General features: G+C 48.4%; 1 protein-coding gene across 1 annotated transcript; it reads right to left on the bottom strand.

Annotated features, from left to right (window-relative positions):
- Positions 1–4091: 4091 nt before the first annotated feature.
- Positions 4092–7134, bottom strand: IL1F10 (interleukin 1 family member 10). Its single transcript, XM_004707939.3, has 4 exons — positions 7103–7134; positions 5040–5125; positions 4611–4738; positions 4092–4304 (listed from the first exon to the last, which is right to left on the bottom strand). Exons 1-4 carry the CDS (start codon positions 7132–7134, stop codon positions 4092–4094), a joined length of 459 nt encoding a protein of 152 aa, XP_004707996.1.
- Between the last annotated feature and the right edge of the window lie 2929 nt (positions 7135–10063).

The raw sequence follows: 10063 nt of genomic DNA, 5'->3' as shown, positions 1-10063 counted from the left end.
TATCTCCTCCATGCTGTGTTCTGGCTGGGTGGAGGCTCTGTCTTTGAAGTCACTTGTGTCTTGTTGCTCAACCAGACACCTAATACAAAATGTGCAGCTAGTAGATGCTCAGAATACTTTTTACTTAAATAGAGGACTTGATCCACCTTGTAGAAGCACCCACAAGTAGAAGGAAGCCGAGGTTCACCTTGGAGACTAGTTCACCAGATAAGGGCTTCTGAATAGTCCACATGGAGCTTCCATGAAAGAAGGAGTAATTAGGCCGGTGTCAGGACTATGGTGGAATCAGAGCACGGAAGCTGACCCCAGGGAAATTTCCAAAGAAGGGGGGCTAACAAAGAGACTCAGATGAGTGCAAGCCCTAGTAACCAACTGGGCTGGTCCAATGTAGTCCACATGCACCCAGGCTTAGCATGTGGAGGTGGAGCCTGCTTGAAACACTTGAATGACCCCCACCAGCATGCTGGATAGTCTAAGCTCCTTGGCAAAGCACGCACAATCAGACCTCACCAACTTTCCAAGCTTAGTTTTCAGCAAGTCCTCAGCTACCAGTCTTTGGTCTCAGCCACACCCAATGACTCCGAACCTCCAGAACGCCTCCTTCTAGATTACCTGAGACTTTCTTGCTACCTACTATGCCCACCCACCACCTCCCCTGCCTGGAAAATGACTGCTTTTTCTTTATGGCCCAGATGAAATATTCTTTCCTTTGTATAACCTCCTCCACTGGCTTCCTCCTCTGGGTTGCCATGGCACCCACCTATACGGAAACCATCGTGATCTTCACAGGAGTTCATCAATCTACAAGAACCGAATGATCATCCGCAAATGTGTTCAAAGTTTTGTACTCAGTCAGCGCCTTCTGTGTACTAGTAACTACTCTGGATGGATGCACCAATTTTGCTTCTCAGGAGCAAAATGGAATGAAAGATGTACCGCCAACGCAGAGGGTTTTAGCATGCAAACACAGTTCATTGTGCGGTGACAAGGGTCTGAGAGGAGCACACCAGGTCGCAGAGGGACAGATTGGGGAAAGAGCGTATGCTGACTAAAGTCATCAAGCCCGTCTTGACCCTCCTTTCTTTGAAACCCTCTCTGGACATCTCTTCAGGTTTCTTTAGGTGGAACAACTGGTGGTTTGAATCAGAGGGACTTTATTAGAAGAAAGGTCTAGTGATTTTCTCTGGGAAGAGCACAGCATGGAAAGTCCTGTGGAGCGGGGTTCTACGTTGGCACACATGGGTCACAGTGAGTTGGAATGAACTCTATGGAAACTACTTCCCTTACCCCCAACAGAATGTTACCGTTGGAAACCTACAACACGCATCTTCTGTCCTGGCCCTTGCGTGTGTTCTCGTTGAATGATTAATTATTCTCCCAATCATTTACCAGCTCTAAGAAAGCTCAGTTTCACTCATCCTTCTATCCCCAGCTCCCAGAGTAAGAGTGACAATACAATTATAGCCTAGATGACATTCAGCAAGTTATTTCATTCCAGTTCCTGTGCATTGCCTTCAAGTGGGTACTGACCCAGAACAACCCTAGGGATCCTAGGGAACAGGGTCGGACCGCCCCTGGGAGCTCCTGAGTCTGTAACTCTCTATGGGAGGAGGAAGCTCCACATTTCTCCCGAGAAGCGGCTGGTGGGTTCAAACTGCTGACCTGGCAGTTAACAGCCCAATGTGTAACCACTACTCCGCCAGGGCTCCTGCTTCCCTCTAGCTCGGAGAGACGGGAAATAAAGCAGGAAGACAAAGAACCATCCATCCCTTGGAATCGTGGCGCTGGTGACGAATATGGAAAGCACTGTGGGCTGTGAAAAGAACGAACAACCTCGTCTTGAACGAAGTACAGTCAGAACGCTCCTTAGAGGCAAGGAGAGCCCGACTTCGCGTCTCATACTTCGGACATGTTGGCAGGAGGGACCAGCGCCCGGAGGAGGACATCACGGTCGGTGCCGTGGAAGAGCAACGGCAAAAAGGAAGGCCCAAGACAAGATGGGTGGGCATCGTGGCTGCCACCGTGGGCGCCAACATAGACCCCGTGGTGGGAAGCGCACAGCGCTTCATTCTGTGGTCCACAGAGCTGCTCTGACTCGACTTCACGGCGCCAACAACGTCCGTCACTGCAATCCAGGACGCTGTGATGCGGTGCTCCAGTGCTGCAGTGGGTCAAGCCACGAGCTGCGCATGCGGAGGAAAGACCGGGCAGTCTGTTTCTGGAACGAGCATAGTCCTGGAAACCAAGGGCAGTTCCTCTCTGTCCTTGAACGCACCTCACGGCCCTCGAGTCAACGCTGACCGTGGCCGCGCTACGGAGGGCAGGGTGGAAATGCTGCAGTAAGTAAGGAGACCACGCACTATTTTTTAAATATCAATTTAATGAAATGGAAAAAGTCCTTCAAAGACAAAAAGTACCCCCAAACTGCGAGATGAAATGGAAAACCCCCAAAGCCCTATATCCATAAAGCATGAGCGATTAGATTTATTGTTTAACATACTTCCACTAGTACCTCTAGGCTCTTGTGACTTCTCTGGTTAATTCTGTTAAGTGTTTGAAGAATAAATATAAGCAATTGTACAGATATTATTTGGGGAAACATTTCCTTTACCTCCTGGGGGGGACAATGGATTCTAGAGGCGACAGAACTGAAATAAGGACTATTGGGGTGCCTGTTAAAATAGTGACTATTGAATTAATGGTGAATTAGATTAGAGCTGCTTAGCAGTTAAATTGATGAGGATGGGTACATTGAGGATATATTTTGAGATTGCAACTCTTTTCTGGAATAGAAAGCCTCATCTTTCCCTCTAGGAGTGGCTGGTGGTTTCAAACTGCTAACCTTGTTGTTAGCAGTTTATTAACGTATCACCACTATGATACCTAGTTAAGCCAGTGATTTATTTTTGGAAGCTTCAATTTCCCTATTTGTCAAGTAGTGGGTGGGGATGCTTGTCCTGAAAGGTCGTTCTGAGGATGGAGACATATTGTTCTTACAGGTTCTTGCCCCATGTTTTGACTCAGTTTGTGTGGGGTGCTGAGTAACTGCACAAAAGAGGAAGAGGACCAGCAGCCTAGACCTGCCCTGAGCTCTGATGCCACCTGCTTCTCTCCCATGACTCAATCACAGACGAGCTATGATGTGGAGGCGGAGTGACTTTGGTCTCTGAAGATGAGTGTTAGTTCCAACCACAAATTCTCAGCCTAGTTCCAGGCCTGCATTTCCAGGTTTAAGAAACCACCTGGGTTTCCACTGGAGCCTCAAACTCACCATGCTCAGGACAAACTCCTGGCCTTCACCCTCCCTGTGCCTGCTTGATCCTCACACACTGACATCAGCAGACACATCACGTCACGGATCAATCAGTTAAATGGCTGACTCATTGTAAATTAACCAAGAGAAAAGTCACAGGATTTGGACTGGACCTAGAATAATAGGCCACCCAAGGTATTGTCTAGGGGTAGAGGTGGAGAGCCACTTTCTCCTGGGGTTCTCTTGGCTGTTTCTAGAGGTTCTGGAGCAGACAGGAGAAGAGAAACGGTGGCTAGTCTTCCAAGAACTTGCCAAGCAACCCACACCACTTGCATGAAGCACACTGAGGCCCTGCACTCGTTTCCGCTGTTATTATATTGCAAATTTAGCACAAATATAGTTACTTAAAACATACAATTTTTAAAATGATTTTACAGTTCTAGAGGTCGAAAGTACAAAATGGGTTTCGCTGGGCTGAAATCAAAGTGTCGTTCGCACTGCAGTGGTCCTTCTGACGGGTCCAGAAACCACCAGCATTCATTTGTTCGTGGCTCTTTCTTCCACCTTCAAAGCCAACTTCTTCCGATCTTTCCCTGACTTTCCTGCCTCCCTCTTACAAAGACATCTGTGATTACATGGCCCACCCCATTGGTCCAAGATAATCTCCCAACACAAAATATTTAATCAAGTTCATAATGCCCTGTTTACCATGCACGGTCACGTGTGTATAGGTTTGAGGGATGGACATATGTAGGGGCCATTTTTCTGCCTCCCCCAGCCTCTGAGCAAGGTAGGCTTTATCTGCAGCCACTAAGCTGGAACACAGCCCCCGACAACCCTACCGACTTTGTTCGAAGTAAAACTCAATGCGGGCCGTGGGGTCACGCTCCTTGGCTAGCCGGACCGGCTGTCTGGACTCGGCTGGGCCACAGAGAAACCAGCCAGGCCAAGCAGCAGCTTCGAGCCTGAAGGCAGAACCCAGGCTGCTCTGGAAGAAGGTGAAACGCGTGGCCTGCTCCCCGCCCTTGTACAGATCCTCGATGCTCACATCCTGTGGAGGCAAGACACTCAGCTGAAGGATGAGACCACCAGCCAAGCTGTCAGTCCTAGCTGCATCCAGGGCTGGGTCTGTGAAGGGTTTGGCAGAGTAGGTCTGATGGAGAAAACTGCCCTCTGCAGCCTCTCAAGGGCAAGGGTGTCGGTACTAGGGGTGGAGATAAGTGGTGGAAACCTGAAACAGGAGGATGTCTGTGCCTGCAAAGGGAAAACTCAGATGGGTCCAAAGATGCCAGGCCATCCCAGGGGGCCAAGCTAAGCAAGCCTTCAGGGTCCCGAAGAGTGGGGAGGGGTTTCTCACCTCCAGCTGCAGAGAAGGTCCCTCTTCTGTCTCCACACATGCCAGACAGCGCCTCCCTCCATGGATGCCCAGGAGGATGGGGACCTTGGTGCGGTCCAGGGCTCTGTTGGGGAGGACGCAGATCTTCTCTGGTGGGAAGAGAGGAAGGCTCTGGGAGATCAGAGGACCTCAGAGGTCAGGATTGAGGTGATGGAAGGCTTAGGCAGGAAGGAGCTGGACCCAGCATAGCTGCCCTGACCTTGTCATGTGGGCTACAGGCTGACCTGGGACTCCTGATGGGGTTGAGACTCCCTCACTAGGAGAGGCCTTCAACTACCTTTCACTCCCCATCACTTGAAGGGGGCCAGGAGGTGAGAAGGGAGGCCTTTGAAAGTAAGTGGCCTATGGAAGAAGAGATGTGTCCCAGTGGCGGGAGGCCCAGATTCTCACCTGGACAGCAGTTGTCTGCACCAGGGTCTCCCACAAGGAGCTGGCTGTCCTTCATGTACAGCGCCTTCTGATCTGCATCCTTAATTCTGGAAGAGAGCTGCAATGGTGATGACCTGCACCCTCCAGGCACACTTTGACCCTGAGCCCTCTCAGCTCCATGCTCTCAATTACCTATCACTGATGTTCTTCTCTCCTTTCCAGGTGAGAAATGGGGGCACCATCCCACCCAAGATCAGGAGAGTTTTAAAGCAGTGGAAAGTCTTCTGAGCTTGTGACTGTCCGTGGCTGATCTGTCTGCCCTCCGTCTCAGTCGGAGGGCATCAGGGCCCACCGTGGAGTGACAGACGGGAGGTGTCCTGCTGATTCAAGTGCTTTTCCAGCCTCGTTCTGAATACTTCCCCGTGATGGTCAAGTGTCTCTGAGAGCTTCATCTCAGATTTCCTAGACCTGTCTGAGTTTGTCATGAACATTTCTTTTCTTCAATAGGAGCCCCTGGTGGTGTCAACAGTGAAGCACTCAGCTACTAGCCAGAAGCCTGGCGGCTCCAGTCCACCTAGAAGCACCTCTGAAGACAGGCCTGGCAGCATGCTTTCAAAAGGAGCACAGCCTTGCAAACTCGACAGAGCAAGATCGCTCCGTCCACGGGGGCTTGCTAGGTGAGGGGGCCAATTTGATGACAACTGCTTTGGTGTTTTATGTTTCTTCAAGAAACTGTGCAGGGAAATATGATTTGCTTTTGCAGTATTTTAAAGACTGTTCATCAGAGGACATCAACAAATCGGAAAAAAAATCGCTCACCTTCATGTGTTACATGTGTTACCTGAAGTCTGCCAACACAGCTACTCCAGCTTTGGGCCTACATAAGGTGTGCTCTGGGGAAGGGCCTGAGGGACTGGTGCCAAATACAGGAGGTTAGCAGAGAGCCGGAGCACAGCTTGATTATAGCCCTTGTGGTTGACTGTGGATGTAATGATCAGTCTCAGAGGGCAGATACGTTCTGGGAAGGCGGGGGAGAAACCAGGGTGAGCGTGTGGGCATAAAAGCCACACAGATTATTAGCTCAGTGGTCTGGCTGGTTTCAAAATGCCTGTCCATCATCCTCAGGACCCGGGAGCCCTGGCTACCTGCAAGGGCACAACCACTGCACACATGCCACCGCCTCCAGGAACTGTCTCTCTTCCAGTAACAGCTCATTACAATCCCTTTAGCTAATCGCAGTACATGTTCAAAGCAACTGCACGTTACGATTAAAATACAGAACCTACAAGTTCCTGGGCTCGCAGCGGGCGCTCGCTCTCTGGTAAACCTCCAGGACTCTTCCACCAGAAACAAGGGATTGGAAAATTCTGGCAACATTGTTTGGAGACTCAAGCTTTGAGCGCCCAAACATTGACTTCTATTTTGCCGTTGGTACTGTCCTGCCTTCCCCGCCAGCCTGGAGACTCCAGCTGTCTTTCTATGTCTATAACAAGACAGGGTCCAAGGAAATGCATTCTAAGAATCAGCCCTATTCTGTTTTATCATGTTCCGTCCTGTGACTCAAAAGGTCTGAAGTATTTTATAGCAAAATCATGGACAATGAAAAATAAGACTATGAGGTAAACCCTAAGAATAAACGTCGTACATAAGGTCAAGTGCAAGTAAGAGTTGGAAGCTCGGGCTAGAAGGAAGGCCACAGAGGCCAACACACACAAAATGCTCTCATCGAGATTCCGCTCTCAGGGGGCCTCTAGAAAGAGGCAGATGGAGTAGCATAAGGAATGGGGCATCCGATCCACAGCTCTGCCTTTGGATATCAGGGCATTGGTTTAGCTCTCTGAGACTCAGCTTCTAGATTTGTCAAACGAGTTATTAAAGTTCCCCCGATAGACGTCATGGGATGGAGGTAAGGCAGGCACTCGGGAAGGAGAGCTAGTCCCTTTGTAATGATTGCATTTAATTGTGGGGCCCTGGAGATTTCTCAGCTAAGAAGAAGCCTCATCCCTCTGACTCAGCGTTCCGTGTCCCCCATGTGACCCCTAGACTCCTGGATTGGGAAAGAGGGAAATGCCAGGAAGACTTACACGTAGTATCTTGCCATGGGAAGAGAACACATTTCTATGATCAGGGGGTGAGGTCCTTGCTGAAAGGGAAGGAGAGAAGCCTATTAGAGAATGCGAGATGTGGAGTTCTCTGATCTGTGGAGTTCTGAGATCACCCACACACAGGTCTAAGAGGCCACTAGTCTACAACGTGCCTATCAGAATCTACCAAAGTCTTCTCTTCTTCAACAGCTCCAGGCAGATCTGCCTCTCCCGTTTGGGGAGAACAAGTTAAGCTGGCCTGGTGTGCCCTGGTGCCAGCTCTGGGAAGCTGGAGAACCCGTCCCTCCAAGGAGCTCACCCTGTAGCACTTTCCAGGGTGGAGAATAGAGTAGGGTGTGCTCTAGCCTCATGGCTTGAGAATGAACCCCATCCCCAAATCTAGTCCCCATTTCTCAACCTGGCCTAGAGTTATTTCACTACTGCCTACCTCCCTCACAGGTGATTCAGTCTTCAGTCCTACCTGAGGGATGACGGTCCTCACTAGGAGGAAGCTCCAGCCTCCAGCTGGAGTGGCCAGGTCTCTCGGGAGAGTTAGACTGCATCATTGTTTGGGGTTGGACTTGCCTTTGCAAGACTGTTAAAAAGAGAATATCCAGACTCTCTCATTCTGTTTCAGATGGAAGATGGAACGGGCTTGAGATATGTGGATTGGTGATCTTGAGAATGAGCAATCTAAACTGAAGATGGTGTTCCCATGTAAACCCTAGACCACAGAGTTTTACGTGACTTTGACTCTTGCCAATGGATTATGCTATAATAGAGTTCTCCCCTAGCTCTATCATGCTTCAGAAACGTCTATCTAGAATCATATTTCTGTCAGGTACAGTTGAGTCAATACTGACCAGTGTTGGCTCTATACACAATAGAATGAAGCGCTGCCCAGTGCACCATCCTCACAAGTGTTGTGTTTGAGCTTATTGTTACAGCCACTGTGTTCATTGGGTGATCTCGCTTTCTCATTGACCCTCCACTTTACCAAGCCTGATGTCCTTTTCCAGGGACCAGTTTCTCCGGATAACATGTCCAAGCTACACTAGATGATTCTAAGGAGCACTTCTCAGGCTCTACTTCTTCCCAGGCATATTTGTTTGTCCTTTTGGCATTCCACCCTATTTTCAATATTCTTCAGCAACACCACAATTCAAATGCACCCATCCTTCTGTGGCCTTCCTAATCCGTCCAATTTCCACATGCAATATGAAGTGATTGGAAATGTCCACTCTAATGTGGATAAAATCCAGAGCCACTCAAGGATGGAAAGAGCTGGATAATAGACCCAAAAAGTAAAATGTAAGGACGATTGACCAAGCAGATATGATTCTCACTGAAAAAGAAAGAATATCGATGAAAATGTATATATAAGGCAGGAAAAATACGAGGATATGGAAAAGAAGGAAGGTGGAAAGAAAGGAGGAGGGCTCAGAGAGCAAATGAGGGACATTTGGGGAAACAAATGAGGAAGAATAGTTTGATGCTGAAGCCAGGACTGCCAGCACCTTAGAGTCACTGGTCTATTAGAAGAAATAGGATTGTAGCTGAGGTGTCTTTCAGCATTGTCTCTGCCACTCTGCCACTTTGGACAAGTGGAGGGAGCTATCTGAAGTTGGACTGGCAGGATAGTGGCTTCCTCTTTTATCCATTTCTGCTCAAAATGTGGACAGAAATTCAGTGCCAGGACAGTTGTTGGTCCTCTGGGGCCCTAGCAGTTTCTGTCCTGAGAAAGCCCAAAATGCCAAAGCCTACTTAAAAACTTCTGTTACCAGGTTTTCTCCTGCCCAGATTCTGGTTAAATAGTCATGGAATGAGTCACTCAATGCAATCAAGTCAGTGCTGACAAATAGCAGCCCGATAGGTTAGAGTGAGGAACCCTAGTGGTGTAGTGGTTATGTGTTGGGCTGTGATCCACATGGTCAGCAGTTATAAACCACAAGCAGCTCCAAGGGACAACACAGTCTGGGCTTTCTACTCCTGTAAACAGTTACAGTCTCAGAAACCAAAGGGGTCACTATGAGTCAGCATTGCCTTTATGGCATTGTTTGATTTTTGTTTGGTTGGGATAGGTTATGGTAAAACTGTCCCTGTGGGTTTTCAAGACTGTAACTCTTTACAGGAGTAGAAAGCCTCATCTTTCACCTGAGAAATGGCAGGTGGTTTTGAACTGCCGACCTTACAGATTATAGCTCAATGCATAACCACTATGCCCAGGTCTCCCCTAGATGGAATGAGTAGGCGTGAACAACCAGCCTATCATCCATCAGAGAACCTGGGCCTCTGAACCTCCCAGTGGGCCAGACTCTCATTACTTCCCTATCATTCTCAAGTAGCTTTTCACAGGCCGCTGACCTCATTCTTTCCTCTCCACATGCACTAGTCATCTCCTCTGGCTGTCTCAGAATTCATCAGCTAACTTGTCCTGCACCAAGTGCCACCATCAAAGAGCTCTGACCTCCATGTTCTTTTATGCATCATATTCATCTTAAACTCTCTTTATTCCCCATGTCAAAATATTCCTCTTCTCGATGAGGTTCAAAACCTGAGAATCACTGTCAGTTTCTACCACTTGTCCTGACTCTATGCTTGATTTATCAAAAAGTTTTGGTAGAGAAGTCCTCTAAAGTATAGCTCTGACATTTTAAATTACATAACTGTGTAATTATAATGATACCTTTATATTCCTGATTTATCTACCTTAAATGTACTGCAACTTATGCAAGTTACCTGTCTTCATATTTTCCACATCACCATCCAACTTTAGACTGCCCTGGTTGACCATTTTACAACCATCTGGTTCAGCACTGATGTGTGACAGCGTCTCACATCTCTGCTCGCTGACACCAGACCACCCTCCAGGAAGCACATCTTTTTAAATCTTCTCACTGGACATAATTAGAATTGCCTCCTGTGTTATCCCTGCCTCACAAGTTATTTCTCTTCATCACG

This window comes from Echinops telfairi, unplaced genomic scaffold, assembly GCF_000313985.2.
Source record: "Echinops telfairi isolate 266 unplaced genomic scaffold, ASM31398v2 ScPeMD7_11;HRSCAF=52, whole genome shotgun sequence".
Lineage (NCBI taxonomy): Eukaryota > Metazoa > Chordata > Mammalia > Afrosoricida > Tenrecidae > Echinops > Echinops telfairi.
This window is presented reverse-complemented; position numbering and strand designations above follow the sequence as displayed.

Excerpts from the sequence above, each read along its gene's own strand:
- IL1F10 (XM_004707939.3), bottom strand. The coding sequence starts at position 7,134 with ATGTGTTCTCTTCCCATGGCAAGATACTACGT. Across the intron at positions 5,126-7,102 it reads CCCATGGCAAGATACTACGT|AATTAAGGATGCAGATCAGA; the intron begins GTAAGTCTTCCT and ends GCTCTCTTCCAG. Across the intron at positions 4,305-4,610 it reads GACCTTCTCTGCAGCTGGAG|GATGTGAGCATCGAGGATCT; the intron begins GTGAGAAACCCC and ends TTGCCTCCACAG.